Genomic DNA, 21,447 nt, shown 5'->3' with positions numbered 1-21,447 from the left:
TAGACTATATTAGCTACATTCATTACCACCGGGCTCACATATTGCTACAAATTCTGTTTATTCTGTTTAAAATGAAGCATAATCAAGGCTTTGATCATTGACCCAGCAAGAGTTTAAGGGCCTTACACATTCAACAGGTGCTAGATATTATGCTAGGAGGGCATGATGAACAAGACAGACAAGGTCCCTGCCTTCCCAGAAGTTGTCCTTAACTCCATGCAGAATGTTCATCTCTGAAGGTTTAGAAACTCGGGTTGCCTCAGAGTGATGGTTCCCCTCAGAACATGAAAAAGGTTATAGCAAGGGGTGTTAGGCAGCTATGGAACTGTTGGCAGAAGAATTTCACCCACACTTGAATGGGCCCCAGAGGAACTGTGGCCTCCAGGGGGTGAGAACAGTAAGTCTTACCAGGTCAGTGTAGGCAACGGGCCTTGAGTGCAGTGCTGTCCAGGGGCTAAGACCTTCACACTGCGTAGAGGCAGCCACTGGGCTTCTGCAAGGGCCCCTCCTATTTCACCTCCATCCAGTTCTCATGCTAAACGCAAATGTGAGACTGACGGTGACCAAGGACGAGGCCCCAGTCTGAGCCACTCACCAGAGGAAAGTCATCGGGGTCGATCCATACGATGCTCAGGTCCGGGTTGTCTGTGTTGTCCCGGGCAACCTGCTTCAGGATCTCCAGGAACTCATAGCCATCTGAAGCAGGAGGCAAGAAGGTTGAGTAAGCTCTGCGCATACATGGTTTCTAAGAGGGAAAGCAGAGTGCCGCTTTTCCATGAGGGTTCCTTAGGTTATTTGGTGCATACCCTCAATTATAGGATTATTCTATAAAGTGAGCCAGATGAGACGTCCAGACACAAAGCAGCTTATTCAAAGGAAACAATAAACATTTTGAATAAAGAAATTAAAAGTTTCACAGGGAAGTGTCTGGTTGTAACTCAAAGCTAAATTCCGTTTGCTAAATTGCCTGTAAAAATTGACCAGCCTAGGAGTCAGAAAGTGCAACCCCAGAACAGAGAAACTCCAGTCTGGTCCTCAGTGCTCTGCGCCATCTCTTAAAACAGATAATTTGTTATCCCTCAGAGTTCCAGTTCCCCAGGACATTCACTCTGTTGACCAAGAACTTTTCGCCTGGATCCTTAGTTTTCTACAATCTGGAGTTCCTAAAACTTTCAAACCAGTGGGCTTCTGATTGATGTGTGCGTGCTAAGTCGCTTCAGAGTGTCCGACTCTGTGTGACCCATTACTGCAGCCTGCCAGGCTCCTCAGTCCATGGGATTCTCCAGGCAAGAATACTGAAGTGAGTTGCTGTGCCCTCTTCCAGGGGATCTTTTCAACCCAGGATCAAACCCGCATCGCTTACGTCTACCTGCATTGGCAGGTAGGTTCTTTATGACAGTTGGTTTCAAAGCTCTGATTTAGTGAATGGGGTTCCCTTCCTCCCTCTCACTATTTCCCTGAGAGCTCTGCCCTCTTCTTATTCAATTCATAGCATTCATTGCCCACCAGGGGAAGGATGATTCATATGAAAAGCAAATACAAGCCTCATTAAGACAAGCTGATGGCTTCAAGAGCACAGAAAGCCTAAACCTTGAAGAACTACAAAACAGAAACTTTATGTCATAAACAAAAATTTTGTTTAGTAAGAAAAAAAGGAATGTTTATTAAGAGAAAGCATAGCCTAAATCTTTAGCATCCCTCTCCCCAACTCCCAATCAGTAACAAAGAGTTTAGGTTGTAACAAGTCCCTGAGAATAAGCTCTGTGCCGGTGTGTACGTGTTTGTGTGTACAAGTCCAGGTGCTGGAAAAAGCACGCCCATGTGTCCACATATAAAAGCTCCATGATTTCAGGGAATCCCAGAATATAGGGGACTCATGGTTTGTTTTAGAATAAAACTCAGGAAAATGGAAAGACCTCAGAGTCTCTTGGTGAACCCTCTGGTTCAAGAGCCCTAGGACAGAGAAGACTGTAAGGAGGCCTCACTGAGTTCTCTGGGGGGATATAGATGAGGTTGAGGGGAGATGAATCTGAAGAGGCCCAGCAATTGGGATGAAGGGGACCAGTGATGACTTAGTAGCTCAGACGGTAAAGCATCTGCCTGCAATTCATGAGACCTGGGTTCAATCCTGGGTGGGGAAGATACCCTGGAGATGGCAATCCACTCCAGTATTATTGCCTGGAAAATTCCATGGACAGAGGAGTCTGACAGGCTATACAGTCCATGGGGTTGCAAAGAGTTGGATATGATTGAGTGACTAACACACACACAGATAGGAAGACCTGTCCCCATGCTGGGTGGACCACATACTGAAAAAGAAGTCTACGGCATTCAATCAATTTGGCTTCCCTGTGGCTCAGACAGTAAAAAATCTGCCTGCAATGCACGAGACAGGGATTCCATCCCTGGGTCAGAAAGACCCCCTGGAGAAGAAAATGGCTATCCTCTCCAGTATTCTTCCCTGGAGAATTTCAAGGACAGAGGAGCCTGGTGGGCTATAGTCCATGGGGCCGCAAAGAGTTGGACACGACTGAGTGACTAACACCACCAGTCAATTTGAACCCCTCTCTGCAGCCTCTGTTGAACACACCTCTCCTCTCTCCAGGCACCCTAGCCTTTGTTTGGCTACCTGGGACCTCTTGGGAAAGTATTTTCCCTGCACTTCCTCTTCCCTAATACACTCTAGGCAAAATGCACACTATTTTTAGCAGCTCTGCTTTGAGTGGGTGTAGTCTTTTTAAGTGTGGCTGCTTCTGCGGCTGCTGCTAAGCTGCTTCAGTCATGTCCGACTCTGTGGGACCCCATAGACGGCAGCCCACCAGGCTCCCCCGTCCCTGGGATTCTCCAGGCAAGAACAGTGGAGTGGGTTGCCATTTCCTTCTCCAATGCATAAAAGTGAAAAGTGAAAGTGAAGTCGTTCAGTCGTGTTGGACTCTTTGCGACCCCATGGATTGTGGCCCACCAGGCTCCTCCGTCCATGGGATTTTCCAGGCAAGAGTACTGGAGTGGGATGCCATCGCCTTCTCCTTAAGTGTGGCTAAATCATACTAAAGATTCAGAGTGGACCCCTCAGCCCTTGTTACCTGGAAGGCAGAGCTACCTCTAGCAGAGAAGAGGGTCTTTATGGCCTGCAGCCCTATCCTGCAGAGATCTGGGTGGTCTGGGTGATTTTTCCATCTATCCTCTGAATTGTATGACAAATTAGACTGTATGACAGAGATGGATGGGGTTTTGTGCTTTAGAGTTTAACATCTATCACTGTAGGGGTGGGAGTGGAGGTGGGGCTATTCCTCCTGCTGCCTGCAGGTGTGGCTGAGAAGGTCCCTCCAGAGTGCCATTGGCTGCTGCTACCTGGACACTATGAATCTGCCTTCTCTGGGCATGTTGCTGTGTCACAGGACAGGGACTATGGTGCCACCTGGGTTATCTCTGGGTTTATGTATCATCAAATACACAGACTGCACTGGGGGGTTTTTCCTCAAGAGCTTCAGTCACCACTTTCAGCAGCCGAGAAGAGATGGATGGCTACAAATAAGGTGCGGCTGCCAGTACTCTGGAAAGCGAGAATCACATGTGACAAATCAGAAATTCACAAAGAGGATGAAATTCAACAGCACAGTCTGGAATTCATGTAGAAAGTAAAGCTGAAGTGCAAAAGACTGACGTAAGGGAAGGCAGAAACGGGTCTAGGTACAAGTGTAGAGGAAGAAGATCTGAACGGAAGCCGAACACGCAAGATGGCACTGCTCGTTTCTGATGGAAAACCCACATATCACGATTTATAAATAGGAATGTCCATACAGGGACATTTCTGTTTCAGAGCAGGTTTGGAGATAAAAAGAGAAAGATTGAAGGAACAAAAATTGGGTCCTGCAAGAAAAATCAAATGATCTGGAGTTTTTACATAAACAAGATAAGTCAAAATTGTGGTTTAATGCTTGTTTTTAAAAATACAGAAAGGTTTTTTTGTGAGGAGAATATTCTTTGTGCCTATGGAGGAGCGAGGACAGCTCAAAAAACATGCCTCAAATAAATTAACAAATGAATTGCCATTAACGTTGGGAAGTTTCATCCAGAGTCAAGGGCAGTTTTTGATATTCCGGATGATGTATTTTGTAATGGGCTACTCCCTCTGCATCCCTGAATATTTCCAAGAACAGAACCTGTTCTTCAGGGAGGCAGCCCAGCTTGATTCTTAAACATGTGGACACTTGGGCCAAATGGTCCAAATCCTGGGTCTGCTGTTTGGAGTGTGACTTAGGGCAAGTCATTTAATGTCTTGGTTTCTTGTCTGTAAAAGGGGGATGATAACAACAGTACCGATTTTGTGGACTGATTGTTAGTTAAATGAGTTCGTGTCTATAGCACTTAGATGGTGCCTGACACAAAGGAAGGCTTAGTTATTATTCTTCTGAAATTTTCTGACATTCTTCTGTCTGAATACAAGGAACCTGGCCGTTCATCTGTTTATCCAGTGCATATGCCTTAAGTGCAGTGATCTGGGCACAAGGGTGGGCTAGATACAGTTTTGGCCGCGTGTGGCAGAGAAGACATTTTCCTGTGCAGTTACACCAGGAGGTGGTATATTATAGAGTGATTCCTTCTGGTCCCTGTTGCTGATTGAAGGCTGCAGGGGTGGCTACAGCAGCTTCTATGACTCTGAGAACCTTGCCTCAGTGCAGGATTAAAGCAAGGTTTACTTACTTTGTTTTAAAGTCATTAGGTTAATTTTTATATTCCTGATCCAAGGCTCGCAAGCCCTATTTACCTCCATTAATCCCCAGCCTGAAATCCTTGTTGGAATGAATTCTCATTCATCTGTGAAAGCAGAATTAAGACAGCCACACTGCCCTCATATGTATTTAGTCACTAAAATTTTAACTTACAAGTTCAGTTTCTTCTTAGGGACCACTTCTGTTTCATTTTAAAACAGGTGTCCTGGAAAAGGGACACATCCACTGTGGATCCGTCTTTTTGACCAAGAAAGCAGGTATTGGGAGCCATATTTCACTTTCGTAATTCAATGTTAAGCACAAGACTAGTTCATAGTTGCAACTATATGAATGAATGAGTTTGAAATTAATGAACATTTTCTTATCAATGATATACCCAGCTTAGAGGCCTTTTAAGACTGTGACCATGTATTTCTCAAAAAGAATAGCCTGTAATTCTTTTTTAAAAGGTAGATTAAGAAAAAAAGAGGAAATATTATTGAGATTTATAGACTAGCAGATATTTCACCATTGAAAGTAGAGAGCTATTCTCTGTGGTCATTAGTTAGAGAAGCCACCATTCTCAAAGCCAGAAGGGATTCCCAAATATCCCACATATCCAGGCAGGTGTATAGATAGCCCCACCCAGAACATTGGTCTGTCTTCTCTCTTGAATATTTCCAGCACTGAGACCCTCTGGCCTCCCTAAAGGTCTAGTACAGAATCAGTAACCCAGACAGCCAAGAGTTGTTTTCTTTCATCAAACTGAAATTTCCTTTTTTCTCAAGAAGTCCATCTCCCAACTTCTTCCTTTAAGCACACAGGGCATTGTTCTTTATATGCAGGAAGCCTGTGATCATGTTGCCCAACCTTGATTTTACCAGTATTTCTCAAGCGTTTACTGGCTACTGGCTGTTAAGTACTTTTGCATTTAATCTTTGTATTTAATCCTGATGAAGGGTCGGAAGATGTTATTATCTCCATTTTAAAGAGGATGAAATTCAGATGCAGGGAGAGTGCCTGATTTGCCCAGCATCTCACACCAGCAAGTGGCAGAGCCAGGATTCTAACTCAGGTCTTTGGTCTACACCTTTTGGTCATACACCTGAGGTGTATGGACTGAAACAGTATGGACTGTTTCCATAGTCCATAGCATGTGGTCTCCACACACTGACCCAAACTGCTGCATCTTCTTGCTCAAGTCTGTGCTTGAGATTCAAGCACCAGGAGTGAAAGCATCCACGTGAGGGAAGCGAGGGCATGGGCAGTGGGAGACACATGGGTGGACCTGGGGGCTGATGGGCTGGCCTTTGCCCCCCCTCACCCAGTAGTCATGGGCCCCTTCCCCTCTTTCTAGTCTGCAGCTGAGCCACAGCCTGTTCTGTTGGCTGTCAGTGATTTCCCTGAGTGTGCCTGGAATTTCAGAGCTGGATCCAAATAAAGAAGAGAGGCCAGTGGTAAAGAATGCAAGCAATGGAGATACAGACATAGAGATCAGATTTATGGACATAGGCGAGGGGGAGGACGGAGAGGGTGAGATGAATAAAGAGAGTAGTATGGAAGCATAAACACTACCATATTTAAAATATATATGTGTATATGTTAGTTGCTCAGTTGGGTCCGACTCTTTGCAACCCCATGGACGGTGGCCCACCACGTTCCTCTGTCCATGGGATTCTCCAGGCAAGAATACTGGAGTGGGTTGCCATTCCCTTCTCCAGGGTATCTTTCCGACCCAGGGAATGAACCCGGTCTTCTGCATTGCAGGCAGATTCTTTACTGTCTGAGCTACCAGAGAAGCCCACGTCAAATAGGTAGCCAATGGAAATTTGCTGTTTGACTCAGGGAACTCAAACTTGGGCTCTGTAACAGATAACATATGTACATATATATGTGTGGGCTAAGTCGCTTCAGTCGTGTGCAACTCTTTGCAACCCCATGGACTGTAGCCTGCCAGGCTCCTCTGTCCATGGGATTCTCCAGGCAAGAATACTGGAGTGGATTGCCATTTCCTTCTCCAGGGGATCTTCCCAACCCAGGATCAAACCCTCATCTCTCACGCCTCCCGCATTGGCAGGTGGGTTCTTTACCACTAGCACCATCTGGGAAACCCCGGACATATGTACACCTATGGCTAATTCATGTTGATGTATGGCAGAAACCAAACCAATATTGTAAAGCAATTATCCTTCAATTAAAAATAAATGAATTAAAAAAAAAAAACAATAAACCAGATGCAGGTTTGATCCCTGGATCGGGAAGATCCCCTGGAGGAGGAAATGGCAACCCACTCCAATATTCTTGCCTGGGAAACTCCATGGACAGAGGAGCCTGCTGGGCTATAGTCCATGGTGTCACAAAGAGTAGGACATGACTGAGCACACATGCGTGGCACGCCCGATGCGGTGAGAGCTCTGATTCCTTCCCTGCCAGACGAGACTGGACCCTGAGATCCCACGACCCAGAGCCGAGGGCTCAGGCTGAGCCAGGTTTCCCACGGCAAGCAGGAGGCCTCTGGGAATCACATCTTTATGGGAGGAGACGATGATGATTATGCTTTCCTCCTTCCCAGGCAGGGAGGGCCTGGTGGGAATGAGGCTGCACAAGCCCTGGGGGACCAGTTCCAGGCCAGTCCCAGCCGTGCCAGGAGCCAGGGCCTGTCTGGCAGACACACGTGTGTCTCAGACCCAGCAAGGGCCCTGCAGTAACAGGTCCAGGCCCTCTGCACGCTGCCCACCAGGCCCTCACACTGTCCTCCTGACCCATCCTCAGGGGCTGGCGGTGCTCATCCCATAAATACGCTGGAGACACCCCCGCTCCCACACTGCTACCCCAGGTGCAGTTATGGGACTCGGAGTCTCGCTCCTGGAGACAGGCCTAGGCTTGGGGAACCGGGCTGGATGGCGAAGTCCTGTGACTATTGCTTCTGAGGGAGGTGACACAAATAAGCAGGCATCACGTGGCTTGCAGGTTGTGTCTGGACTTAGAAAACCCTGCACAGGTCACTTAACCTCTCTGGGGCTTCTATCTCAACTGACAATGGAGAAAAGAGCTTCCCTGTGACCTTGGGGGCTTGTTGATAAAAATGATACTATTGTTATCATGCCAGGCACTTGCAGAAGAGACTGCAAAGATTTTCCCTGTCTTCTTTCTTTCCCACTCCATCAGCATTTAACTCATGTCAAGTGTTCTTCACTATGTTCATCCTTCATTAGTAGGAGGGCTCCTGGTGTCATTGGGCGGGTATATCCTGTGTGCCCACGTGTATCAGATCCAGGGCCAGATGCCAGGACACAGAGGTGTGGAGGGCAGTCACCTGAGAGGTCTCCTCTCAAAGGCCCACTCAGTGCGTAAGCAGCAGCATGGCGTCTGAACCTGGGCCCTTTGGGAGCCGTGGGAGACAAGGTTGAGAGCATGTCCCTGACAAGGTGAGTCACTCAGTCACCTGTTAGAGAGAGATGGGGGTCATGGTATGGGCCCCACAGTCCTGAGCTGGCCCCTGAGACATTAGCACACCCTATCAGTCCTTACCACAGCGCTCCTCCTCTCTGTCTCCTAGCTCGTGTGTGTGTGCATATGTGCTAAGTCGCTTCAGTCGTGTCCGCCTCTTTGCAACTGTGGTCTGTCAGGCTCCTCTATCCATGGGATTTCCCAGGCAAGAATACTAGAATGGGTTGCCACGCCCTTCTCCAGAGGATCTCCCCGACCCAGGGATCGAACCCTCATCTCTTATGTCTCCTGCATTGGCAGGTGGGTTCTTTACCACCAGCGCCATCTGGGAAACCCGAGCTCTTGGGGTCCGGAACTGGTGGGCAAGGCAAAGGGTACAGGAGCAGAGGTGGCGGTTACAGTCCAGGGCTTGGGGCTGGACTGCCTGGGTTGGAATCCCAGTTCTACCACTGATTAGTCATATGACCGAGGGATGCTGCTTAATGTCTCCATACCTTTGTTCCCTAACTGCATATCAGGGAAGATGATAAAGACAGTACCTATTGCTTACCAGGGCTTCCCTGGTGGCTCAGTGGTAAAGACTCTGCTTGCAGTGCAGGAGACACGAGTTCAATCCCTGGGTTGGGAAGATCCCCTGGAGAAGGAAATGGCAACCCACTCCAGTAGTCTTGCCAGGGAAATTCCTTGGACAGAGGAGCCTGATGGGCTACAGTCCATGGAGTCACAAAGAGCCAGACACACGATTTAGCGACTGAACGACGATGACTACCTATAAGCACAGGGCTGCCGTGAAGATGAAATATGCAGATATTTCAGTGCTTGGAACTATATTTAGCAAGAACTGCATTTTAAATTTGATCAAATTTAAATTTGGAAGCTCAATTAAGCAGTCAGTCTTCCTATTTGAGGCAACTAGTGTCAAAAACATTTTACAAGAAACTGAGGCTGTTGAAACTCAGTTGGAACAAGGGCTTGGACCCTTGCACTAGGGGCCCCTCACTGGTTGTATTCCATAGACTCAGACAGCAGCCTCAGTGCATCTCAGTGCATCTCCAGCTTGTTAGTGCTGATGTCCCCGGTGCCCATATCCATCCAGCATGAGCTCATGTAGAAATGCCACTTTGTGACCCTTTCATCCAGTGCTCTAAAGATGTCAGCCTGATGCAGACACCTCTGGGGGCGGCAGGGGAGATGGATCATTTTCACACCTGTCAAACAGTAGATCTGGCTGCATTCTGAGCGCAAGAGCTGAGAGGAGGCTGTGGAAGAGGAAGCCGGGCAGCACCACAGGGCACTGGGCAAGACCAGAGAGCTGTAAAGGTCATTTCCAGCCAGGCCTGCCTGCAGTCGCAACCGGGAGGAGAGCTCACCGCAGAAGAGATCCAGCAGTTGTGCTCAGGGCCAGAGAGCAGGCAGGGTCTGCAATCCCTGAACACAAGTCCTCTACTGGGACTGTCAGAACCGCTGGAAGAGTCCTTGAGAGACAGGTCACTCGGAGAGACCTTTATTACTGCTGCTGCTGAATAATCGTAGATTCCAAATCTGGGAGCATCAGTGGGGAGGAAGTTTTCTTCATTGATTGGGCTCTCAAGCTTCCAGGTGGCTCCTTTCTCCTCACTCCCTCTTCTTTTTCTTACTCTCTTGGCTCCCACCTCCCCCATCCCTTGCTCAGAGCCCGCAGCTGGCTGGGGCGACCCCAGGGAGGTAGTGTGGTTGGGTGGACAGTGCCCAAAGGAGCCATCCAGAAATCTAAACTCCTGTGCCTGCTATGCCTCTAACCGTGCCATCTTGAGTGCTTCACTGAACTTCTTTGGGTCTTTTCAAATGTTGGAGGTGCAGAGGGTGGTAAAGGACAGCGGAGAGGAAGGAGGGCAGGCTAAACGGTCACTCAGACTCTGCAGGGTAGTAATTCTGAGAGATGGGTAGACACGAAGTAGGGCTTTGTGTTTCAGGGTGGGGCTATGCACCCAGTCAGCGCTCAGTTTAATTCCAGATCCACTGCTCCCCAGCAAGTCAGCTGCTCTGGGCCTCCTCGGCTTCATCAGTTGTAAAAATAAAAGTAGTACCTCCCACATGGGGTTACTTCATCTAAGAATACAGTAAGTCACCATCATCCTCATCTTTATCAGAATCACGATGTAGTCAGAGGTCAAGACAGCTTGCCAGAATTTGAATCTTGGCTTGAATACAGCAAGTGATTTGGGCAAGTCATTTAACCCTTAAGAATCACTTTTCTCATCTGATGCTGGGGGGATCATCATCATGCATATATCACAGGGTGGCTTTAAGGACCAAATAGGACCACCTCCATAAAGCCCAGAGCACACTTTCTCCAGACTCTTAGCTCTTTAAGAGAGCTGTACTATTGTCTTTGGTGACTGGGTAGGGGTTTGGTTGGTGCAATGGGCCCCGCGGAGTTTGTTAGCAAGAGCAGCTATATCAGGAAGTACTGTCTGGGTAGGAATGAAATTCCTAGTCCTGCAGTCAGGCCCCTCTGCCCTGGTTACACATCAGTGACCTGCAGTAATGACTGACTAGTCGCAGAGTCAGGAACTTTCACAGAAAAGTCTTTCTCTTTCCCAGCCCTGAGCGGGCCAGTCCCCCACCCTCTCTCTCCCTGAGGAAAGATGCTGTGAGCCCATCCTCCCTCCCCAACCTCCACCCCCAGTGCATTTCTTCCAGCTTCCCAGTAACAAGCCCCAGCATGGGCTCCTGTGGGGCAAGACAAGGCTTCGGGCCCAGGGATATTTGCACAGGGAGGAGGTGGAAGTAGTTTCAGAAGCTTGATTCATTACAGCAGCAATCTCGGTCAAACAGGTTCCTGCAGCTTCTCCGAGGCCTCTTTGTTCCATTGTTCCAGAGAGCCAGACAGGCCTCCCCACAATCCTGGGAGGGGGCAGGGGGTGGGGAAGGAAGCCCCCTGGAGTCTTGCCAGCAGGCTGCTGCTGATGGCCATTTCATCTCTGTTCACACAACACCAGGGATCCCATTCGGTTTGATTATAGCTTGTAAACCTTGGGCAACTGGCTTCTTTGCTATTTTCTTCTCCAGGGGCTGGGGGTAGCCAGAATTGTGGAAAAAAGCTGGAATCGTACTGATATTTTTTTTGGACACAGATTAGGTTTTCTTGAAGAGTTTTCCCAAATCTGCAAGTCAGTGATGGGAAAACTGGGACACGAGTGAACATTCCAAAAAATTAATGAAAAAAAATGGGAAGGAAGCTTTCAGATAATTTGGAGCATAAATTTGTTTTTCATACAGAGGAATATTATTTGACCCTAAAAAGGAATGAATTATTGATGCATACCACATACAGATGAATATGGAAAACATTATAGTAAGTGAAAGATGCTAGGTACAAAAGGCTACATATTACATGACTTCATTTACATGAACTATCCAGAACAGTCAAATCCCTAGAGACAGAAAGTACATTGAGTTGTTGCCAGCGGGTGGAGGAAAAGGGAATAGGAGTGGCTGCTAATTGAGATGAGATTTTTTTGAGATGATGAAAGTGTTCTGGAATTAGATAGTGGTGATGTTTGCACAACTTTGTGAATATAGTAAAACTGCTGAATTGCACACTTAGGAAAGGTGAACCTTAGGGACTTCCATGGTGGCCCAGTGGCTAAGACTCAGTGCTCCCAGTGCAGAGGCGGGTTCGATCCCTGGTCAGGGAACTAGATCCCACATGCTGCCACTAAGAGTTCGCAGGTCACAACTAAGACCCAGGGTAGCCAAATACATAAATATTTAAAGAACAGTGTATCTTATGGTATGTGGATTATACCTCAATTTTAAAAATTGCATGATAAAAACATCTGGGTTTCAGTTTGTAAGAAACTGTGGAGGCTGACAGTGTTTTACCAAAGAAACAAAATGCTGTTCAGATAGTGACGAGATGGGCTCGGTCTCAGCCAGTCATCAGCATATCTAATCATCTGCTCACAGGTATTTATTAAGCACCTACTCTGTGTCAAGGCACAGACAAGAACCAGGTATATATTGATGAATGGGACAATCGTCCCCTCTTTGTGGCCTCCCACTAGCTCATTGTGCACTCTTGGGCAGTTTGTTGAACTTCTCTGACCCGCTACTTCCTTATCTGTCTTTATGAATGAATATATGAGAGGCTGAGGCAAATGCCATACAAATGTATCTTACCCGGAACAGTGGTTCCCAAACCCCACAGGGCATCAGCACTTGGCTCAGAGCTTGTTTCAGTCAGTCCCAGGTGGCTCGGTGGCACTGTCAGGTTGGGAAACCCTGCCCAGGCACCTCATCACCTGGCTGCTTAGCCATCCTAAAGGAAGTTCCCTGCCTTCTCTGGTTGCGTTTTGGATTGCCCCAAGTCTTCCAAAACACACTTCAGAATCACCGCTTACCCTTCCCTTTGGGAAACTTTATTTACAGAGCACTACTGTAGGAATCCAGAATTTTACCACCTGCAAAATTAATTTTTCCTGCCCTTCACTCTCCACTGGTGTTAAAAAGAGTGAAACCAGGAAAAACTTGACCAGGTTAACACCCATTTATAGGGTCATTTTGTACTTTAGAAATAAGCTGCTTGTTTTGCCCAGTTCTCATTATTTGATGGAATATTTTCTATGAAATTTCTCAGGCATAGACAATATTTTGCAGACCAAAGGATACACAGTTATTATTTTAAGGTAGGATTGTAATTCATATAGGCTAGATCACAACATTGGTAAATGAAGTTTAAATGTGAACAGAAATTTACCTCCCTCCTCCTATACACAGGGGCTTCCCTTGTAGCTCAGCTTCAATGCAGGAGACCCTGGTTCCATTCCTGGGCTGGGAAGATCCCCTAGAGAAGGGATAGGCTACCCACTCCAGTATTCTTGGGCTTCCCTGGTAGCTCAGACAGTAAAGAATCTGCCCACAATGTGGGAGACCAGGGTTAGATCTCTGGGTTGGGAAGATCCCCTGAAGGAGGGCATGGCAAACCACTCCAGTATTCTTGCCTGGAGAATCCCCATGGACAGAGAAGCCTGGTGGGCTACAGTCTTTGGGGTCGCAGAGTTGGACACAACTGAGCGACTAAGCACAGCACCCACATACACATCCTTAAAGCCAGGATGTTTTAACATCCTCCTCCTTAGTCCTTGGTTCTTAATAGGCAGCTAGGCAGAATGAGGTTGATACTCACTTGTGCTGTGCTTAGTCGCTCAGTAGTGTCCAGTTCTTTGCGATCCCACGGACTGTAGCCTGCCAGGCTCCTCTGTCCATGAGATTGTCCAGGCAAGAATACTGGAGTGGGTTGTCATTTCCTTCTCCAGGGTCATACTCTCTTGCTGCTGCTGCTGCTAAGTCGCTTCAGGCATGTCCAACTCTGTACGACCCCATAGACGGCAGCCCACCAGGCTCCCCCGTCCCTGGGATTCTCCAGGCAAGAACACTGGAGTGGGTTGCCATTTCCTTCTCCAATGCATAAAAGTGAAAAGTGAAAGTGAAGTCGCTCAGTTGTGTCCGACTCTTGGCGACCCTATGGACTGCAGCCCACCAGGCTCCTCCGTCCATGGGATTTTCCAGACAAGAGTACTGGAGTGGAGTGCCATTGCCTTCTCCGGCATACTCGCTTGCTGCTGCTGCTAAGTCGCTTCAGTCGTGTCTGACTCTGTGCGACCGGCTCCCCCGTCCCTGGGATTCTCCAGGCAAGAACACTGGAGTGGGTTGCCATTTCCTTCTCCAATGCATGAAAGTGAAAAGTGAAAGTGAAGTCGCTCAGTCGTGCCCGACTCTTAGCGACCCCGTGGACTGTAGCCCACCAGGCTCCTCCATCCATGGGATTTTCCAGGCAAGAAAGTGAGGTGCCATTGCCTTCTCCGGCATACTCTCTTAGCTGTGTGCATATTTGAATGTGGAATCATCCCTAACAGGCTACCACCAGGGGGCGTTCGTTACCTTGCGGTTTGCGGAAGACCGGAAATGACGGAAGAAAGGGTGAGGGCTGACAAAGGAGAGAGGTCAGTTTTGGCTTAAGGTGTGTAAGAGTGGGGATGGGGTGTAGGGTTCCTACCTGGGTCACTCCTCTCCGCAAAGGCCACAATATGGATTCCGTTCAAATCATCTTCCTGTGGGAGAGAAGAATCAAAGTTACTCTCTTGGGTGGAAAGATACCAGGGAGTGAGTCCTGGACAGACTCAGAGGCTGGAATGAAAATGGGAGGCGGTGGAGCGGGGTGGACGCAGGGGCATACATTCAGGAAGGGAATACCGATGAGCCGCGGGGAAGACTGTGGAGTTTAATCAATGGGTTTGCAAGACAGGAAAACACCAACCACACACAGACACTAGCATGAAAAGGGCCTCACTCCCGTGGGCTGGAGGATCCAGGAGAGCAGCAGTAAAAGACAAAATGAGGAAGAATGTGAGTTTGGTTCATCAGGAGCTCCGAGAGCCACAAAGCATTCTGGACACACCTCCGCGGGTGCGTGTCAGTCTGTGTTTCAGGAATTCACCGCCAGCAAATATAATCAGCGATATACCAGATTATAGAAACTTCCGAATGTTGCTAACAGATCCTGAAAATGTCCTCAAACAGGTAGCAGACGAGACTCTATGAGATAAGTGAGGATGTGGGTCTGTTTTGTTCACACAAGAATCTACACCTGTGTAGTGCTTTTGTTAAAGACATCTCCTATTGAAGAAGCAGAACCTGTGTGGTCAGTAGGGGGCGCTTTGCTGCGAGTGACCTCCCAAGTTGTTTCCTTGGGGTCCTTTCTGCTTGCCAAAGCAGGATAGATCCTGAGAGTGGGCAGCTGCAGGAAAACTCTGGAATTTAGACTTAGGGAAAGTTGAGGGTGTGACAGTAAAAGTGTGTGTGGAGGCTGGAATGGGATAGAGAGTCTAGAGAGAGTGTTTCAAATCCATGGGCAACCAAGTGCATCTCGTGTTTCTCTGTCCTGAGCAGAAAGGACCATATATGCACCTTGTGTCTCTGCACTGATTATTCCTGCAGAAGGAGAAGCAGGAGCTTGGAGGGGCCCCTCTTATGAGAAATGTGAGCCTCAGGAGACCTGGAGAGGAAGCTGTATGAGAATGGGGCACCAGGGACAAATCTAAGTGAATATGATTATCACTGACACCGGCAGAGGGATTCACTGGGTGCCCTGAATGTCATATTGGAATCATCCTAGGGGAAAAAAAAAAAAAAAAAAACTCTAGGCATCTCAAACCTCTCATGATCTCTGTTTCCATTTCAGTTAATTTTAATGCTGGTGCAATCCTATCTAAATGCTAATTTTTTTTCCTTTGAGTTTGGAATGGACAAAAACCTCCAAATGGTCTAAGAGAGATTACATGGAAAATATTATTATTAAAACCAAGAGAGTGGGCACTGCCATGGTCAGACTCTGGGGAATTGAATTTTACAGATACGTGTGTGCATGCATACGTGAGTACAGGTTTATTACACAAATCTGACGGCAACCAGAAGGGGAGTCTGAGCTTTCCCTGTTTTACATTTGCTATTATCGCCAGACAGAATATCCTGATCAGTTCTCATTAGGCTACCCTGTGACTCTGTCTCCTGTCATCAGTTGGAAGTAAGCAGTGTTAACTCTAGGAAGAAGGCTTCATATCTGTGTACCCTTCTACAGTGCATTTAGAAATTAGTTTTAGAATTAAGAATCCATGTTAATTTGCTAAGAAGCTGTTCTTAATATGGCTGTCACTCCCCAGGCCTGCGATGGCCCCTGGATGAAGAACCATAACCCAGAGAAAGAGCCTTTTTCTTTATGGATCTCAAAGATTCAGCACACAAACCTGTATTGAATACCTGCAAAGAGGCAGTTGCTTTTCAGTGCCAGGTATTTTCCATAATAAGCTCACAGAGCAAGAATCCATGGTCAGGCCGGTAAGTCAGGGCTACTCAGTGTAAATCCAACGTGCAAGGTGAGGGAAGAGCCAAGCTGACCATCCACTGGCCTGAGAACACCCCAGGGGCTTTCTCTGAACCCACAGCCTTTGCTGTGCAGATCACGCAGTCAGTCATCACATTGCCTTGAAATAACCTTTTTAATTGCACAAATCTCTCTCAACTGGATGGCAGGCTCTCTGAAGGAAGGGATTATGGCTTAAAATAATAATGATGGTGAAAATGGCAACAGTGATATTTGCCACTTGCCACACAATGTATCGGTACTTTGTAAATACAGTATTTCTGAATCTCAAAGTCTGATTCCTATTTAATGCTTCAAGAATTGAGTGACTTAGCTAAAGCCATGGAGATGGTACATGACAACTGGGATTCAAGCCAGCTCTGTCTGACCCCAAAGTCCATTCCTTTTCTTTCTCAATGACGGGGTCGCAAATAGGCCACTGTGACATAAAACTGTTTTGGCTGAAGGCATCTAAATTCCTGAAATCCTTTATCTGCCTAAAAGCAGAGCCTCCCCAAGAACTCAGTTGTCATCACTCAGACAGACATTATCACAAAATTATCGTATCTGCCATCTATTCTCCTAAGGGCCCATTTATCATTCAAAAAAGTCATTTTGTTCTCCCAGAAGTGCTCCTCTGCCCCCCACCCCACCCCCATTCCCCATTAAGATGGTGTATAAGCCCCTCCTTGAGTCACGTTTCTCCCATGCATGAATAGCTAATTAAATCTGTGGTTTTTACCTCTTGCTAATCTGTCTTTTATCAGTTTCATTTGCAGGGCCTAAGAAATAGACCTAAGAGGGTAGAGGAAAAATTTTCCTGACATGACCAACAAGAGAGAGAATGGGCTCTGCTAATCTATTGTCTCTCCACAGGCTTTGCAGAAGATGTTGCAAATGCTGGTCTTTCTTAAGTTGCAAGAGGCCAAGGAGGGGCTTTTTTAGGCCAAGTGTCTGAGCCCCAGATCCCCCAAAGAAGTGGAAATTTGGGAGTTACTTTGATGACTACCTTAGTGTAGATTTGCTAGCACTTTGTATGTCCCTGGGAGAAGGCAATGGCACCCCACTCCAGTACTGTTGCCCGGAAAATCCCATGGATGGAGGAGCCTGGTGGGCTGCAGTCCATGGGGTCACTAAGAGTCAGACACGACTGAGTGACTTCACTTTCACTTTCTACTTTAATGCATTGGAGAAGGAAATGGCAACCCACTCCAGTGTTCTTGCCTGGAGAATCCCAGGGACGGGGCATTCTGGTGGGCTGCAGTCCACGGGGTTGCAGAGAGTCAGACACGACTGAGTGACTTGGCAGCAGCTGTCATAGCAGCAAACACACTGGGCTGGTGTTCTGTTATTATTGGGACTGTTTCGTCTACTCAACCCTGAATTCCTAAGGACAGGACAGCAATGCTTATTTTTATAGCATGATTAGCACAATGTAATAGGTTCTTCTTAATGTCTGTTGAATTTTTTTTTTAAAAAAGAGTATGGTGATAAAAATCTTACATACCTCTTGAAGAAAATTAGCAAATATTAGAGATACCGAAGAGAAATGGAACATCAGTCACCCACCAATCAGATATTACCATTGTTCATATTTAACTCTGTTTCCTTCTAGTCTCTGTGGAACATTTGCTCTCATGTTGAATGAAGAGATACAAAGAGAAGAAAAATAGTTAAAACTGTGATTCCCTAACTAAGGGGCAATCAGTGATGTAGGGGTTCCCTGGAGGAGATCCCTGGCCCCCTCTGGGAACGACTTTCCTATTGCAACCAAGGGAAGATTCTTTCAGAAAGAACTGCGGAGTCCCAATTTCTGTGGGCTTTTGCCAAGGACTGTGGCTGACTACTGGCCAGGATGGAGGGCCGGTGGGGAGGTGGAGTCTCAAAGCAGAGGGACAAGTCAGCACTGAGTCTGGACATTCACTGAATATTCTAAGTAAATAAATAGCTATCTGATTTACACACAGCAAATATTCCCAGTATTTGGGGAATAATAAGTTATATTTTCTGTGATTTACTGCTGTAAAAACCTGTACAGTTGGGGAGAGAAGCCAGTCAATGGTTGCTTTAGCCCTACCTGGCTTTTCTATTTTATTTAAATATCTTGCAGTGTCTAAGCAAGTGGGTGTTGAAGATCAAGATTTTGAAGTTCACAAATTGGTCACTTTCCTCAGCCTATGCAGTGTAAGTTGCTGTGGCCAAATAGCCCCTGAAAGTGGGTACATGTGGATGGGATAGGGACCGAGTGGCTTCCCCAAGGTCCTTCTGACAGTCTGCTTTCTGTTCCTCTTTCAGGATGCGAAGATAACCCTGGGTGGCCTGTCCTGCCCTCTCTCTCTAGTTGGAGACTTGGATGAGGGGCTGGCTAGGGCTTCTGGGGATGTCATATGGATATTCCACGATGGGCTGTTGGAAAGGACTAAACCCTTCTGGTTGCCCTTTTCTCTGCCTGGTTGAATTCAATACACAGCCCTTTTCCAATTAGAAAGCAGTTGAATATATACTCATGTGGAAAGTGTGAGCCATCACTTTTATTTTATAGTATAGCAAAAGCTATAACTTATTCATTAAGTGAAAAGAAAGCAGAGACTGGCAACCTTCCAGTTGAAGCCAGACGGCAAACTTCCTTTCTGAATATCTGCCTCTGATACGGGAGAGGGAGCATTTCTTCAGAGCAGTGTGCAGGGGGGTGATTTGAGAGGTGTCCATGATCAGAAGGAGGGAGCAGGACTGTCCTACAATGGGGGTGTGGTTTGGGGTGGGATACTGCTCTCTCAGTGAGGAAAGGCCTGAGAGAAGGATTCTATGATTTTGCAGCGTTTCCCTTCCAGGAACCTAGAGACTTATCTCTTAAGAATGAACAAAACAAGAATTAAAGGCATAGCTGAACAGAACAGTAATAATCACTCTCGATTTGAAATGGTACCTTGTCTCATGAAAGACAAAGACAGACCAACAACCTATTCCAGATTAAAGGCAACTAAAAAAACATAACAATCAAACACAAGCCTTGGATCAAAGTTTGGATCATTCGCCAGGAAAAAACAAATGTTTTCTCTTGCAATAGGATATTAGTGACGACTGGTCAATTTAAACATGGAATGGTATTAGTATTAACTCCCTGATTTGGGTAAGCATACTGTGACTCTGTGGGCATCGCAGGTGGCACTAGTGGTAAAGAGCCTGCCTGCCAATACGGGAGGCGCAAGAGACTCTGGTTGGACTCCTGGGACGGGAAGATTCCCTGGAGAAGGGCACGGCAACCCACTCCAGTATTCGTGCCTGGAGAATCCCATGGACAGAGGATCCCGACGGGCTAAGGTTCATAGGGTTACAAAGAATTGGATACGACTGAAGCAGTTTTGCATGCATGCACACACTGATTATGTAAGAAAAAGTTCCTGTTTTTATACAACTTCTGAAGTGTTTAGGAGCAAAAGGGAATTGGGTCTGCTATTTACTCTCAAACAGTTCAGAAAAATTCTATATCAAGAGAATGTAATAAAGCCAAACGTTAACATTTGGGGAATCTGGGTAAAGAGGTCATGAAATTTGTTACACTGTTTTTTATAAGTCTGAAATTTTTCAAGTGAAAGGTGAGAATATTTTTAATTATTTTTAAATCATTGTTATACCATTTTTGTTATTTTAAAATCCAATAACAAGACCTCCTAAATGTTAAATTTTTGAAAGGTTTAAATATTAGGAAAAGATGTTTCTATTGTGCTGTGTTGCTCTTAAATAGTCCACTCCTCCAGACTGAATTATTTGCCTTTGGTGTGAAATGTTTGTTTTACCTTCAGATATCCAAAGAAGTTACATGCCAGTAAAACAGAGAGTGTCAAGTTACTCCATGATTCTGTTCAGCTGTCACTTTAGACTCTGAATTAGAGAATTAGTAAACACAGGCTTCCATGTTAATCTCTTTCTCCCTACCACCAACCCTTCTCTCCCTCTCCGCCAAAATGTTGCCTTATGGGGACATGGTCCACTCTAGGATATATGCTGGAGAAAACAAGAGATTTGGTTCCAGGTGGTCTAAATTTAAGTCCCAGATCTAATGCTTATTAGTTATATATCTTTGAGTAATTGATTTAATCTGTGTGATTGTCAGTTTTTCTAGGAAGCTAAAATGCCACTTGTTTTATATCACTTTCCAGAACTATTGAGAGATCCAAGTAAAAGGGCACATGAAATGCTTTGAAAAAAGCTTCACAGACTTTGGTTGTTACTGTTTACTGAATTCTGTATAAAGCTGGGGTGGGGGTGTGTATCGTCAAGGCCCTCTTTATAGTGCTAACCCACCGGACATACTGTCTGACATAGACCTCGGGGACAATCTGACTTGGCACTCTTCAGTGCCTTGAGTTGGTATTTACAAAAACAGCTACCACGCACTGATGGAGGACCTACTGTGTCTGGGTTCTTCATACCTTTCATCCCTACAATAAGCCTGATTTTAGACGCAGGAGCTAAAGCTCAGAAAGGCCACATGATTTAAGGTAGGACACAAAGCTAATAGGTGGCAGATTCTGAACTTGAGCCCAAGTCTGGAATGTGTGGCCTGAGCTTCTACCTGTGACCTTGGGTTTCTGGTGGCCATTGAATAAAAGCCAGTAGTTACTCTAGGAAATGAGCTCAGAGATATAGTGATTTTGCCTAGTGGCCAGCCCAGGGGAATGGAGTTGTAACTCAGTGTGATGCTGTCCACATGTCAAATTCACCACCACCCCAGACACCCACACCAAATAAGACTTGGTTTGAGGTTTGGAACTCAAAGGGGTATTCCTCTTGGAGAATGTACTCATCTCTACAAGGCACAAAGAGTTTGCCACTTTCTTACCCATGTTTCAAACATATCTTCTGGGCGCAGGCGACGTAGAGTGGGTCTGGGGAGAAAAAAAAAAAGATAAACTTCCTTGAATAGAGATGACCTCAGCTGACACCAAAGCCCCAGCACAGTGAAATGTAGGATGAGATGTTGGTTCGCTTTCCCAAGTCCTACATACTTGTTTTCTCTATTAAGGAAACAGCAGATCGACCCTGTTGTGTGTGACACAGAGCTGGGCCTAAAGCCTTTTCATAGGCCCATTTGAGCCCAAGATTATAAAGTCTATCACAGACAATGGGTCACAGGGAACAGGTTCAGCTTATGCCCAAGCCCTTTCCCTTCTCACTGATAGGGGACACTCCTGAGAACCCTGAGCAGGCCCAGAATCAGGAGACCCAGGAGAGGAAACAGCCCAGAGCTACAGTTGTTTTATCACCAGGGTGATCGATCAAAAGCCCTTGAGGACGTTTGGAGGAGCAGGTCGGATCTATCTTTTGCTCATAGTTTGACTTCTTTTTGAATGTTGGCAAATACTGTTAGCCTTGTTGGTA

At 46.5% G+C, this 21,447-nt stretch overlaps 1 protein-coding gene across 1 annotated transcript in view; it reads right to left on the bottom strand.

The window, feature by feature from the left end:
• Nucleotides 1-21,447, bottom strand: part of CASQ2 (calsequestrin 2) — a 73,000-nt gene that overhangs the window by 4,092 nt on the left and 47,461 nt on the right. The window contains exons 7-9 of the mRNA XM_006058676.3: nt 20,909-20,954; nt 14,203-14,257; nt 596-696 (exon numbers count right to left, since the gene is read on the bottom strand). Of these exons, the coding sequence (XP_006058738.1) occupies nt 596-696; nt 14,203-14,257; nt 20,909-20,954 (202 nt within the window). The remainder of the gene's footprint in view (nt 1-595; nt 697-14,202; nt 14,258-20,908; nt 20,955-21,447) is intronic.

Source organism: Bubalus bubalis, chromosome 6, assembly GCF_019923935.1.
Source record: "Bubalus bubalis isolate 160015118507 breed Murrah chromosome 6, NDDB_SH_1, whole genome shotgun sequence".
NCBI lineage: Eukaryota > Metazoa > Chordata > Mammalia > Artiodactyla > Bovidae > Bubalus > Bubalus bubalis.
This window is presented reverse-complemented; position numbering and strand designations above follow the sequence as displayed.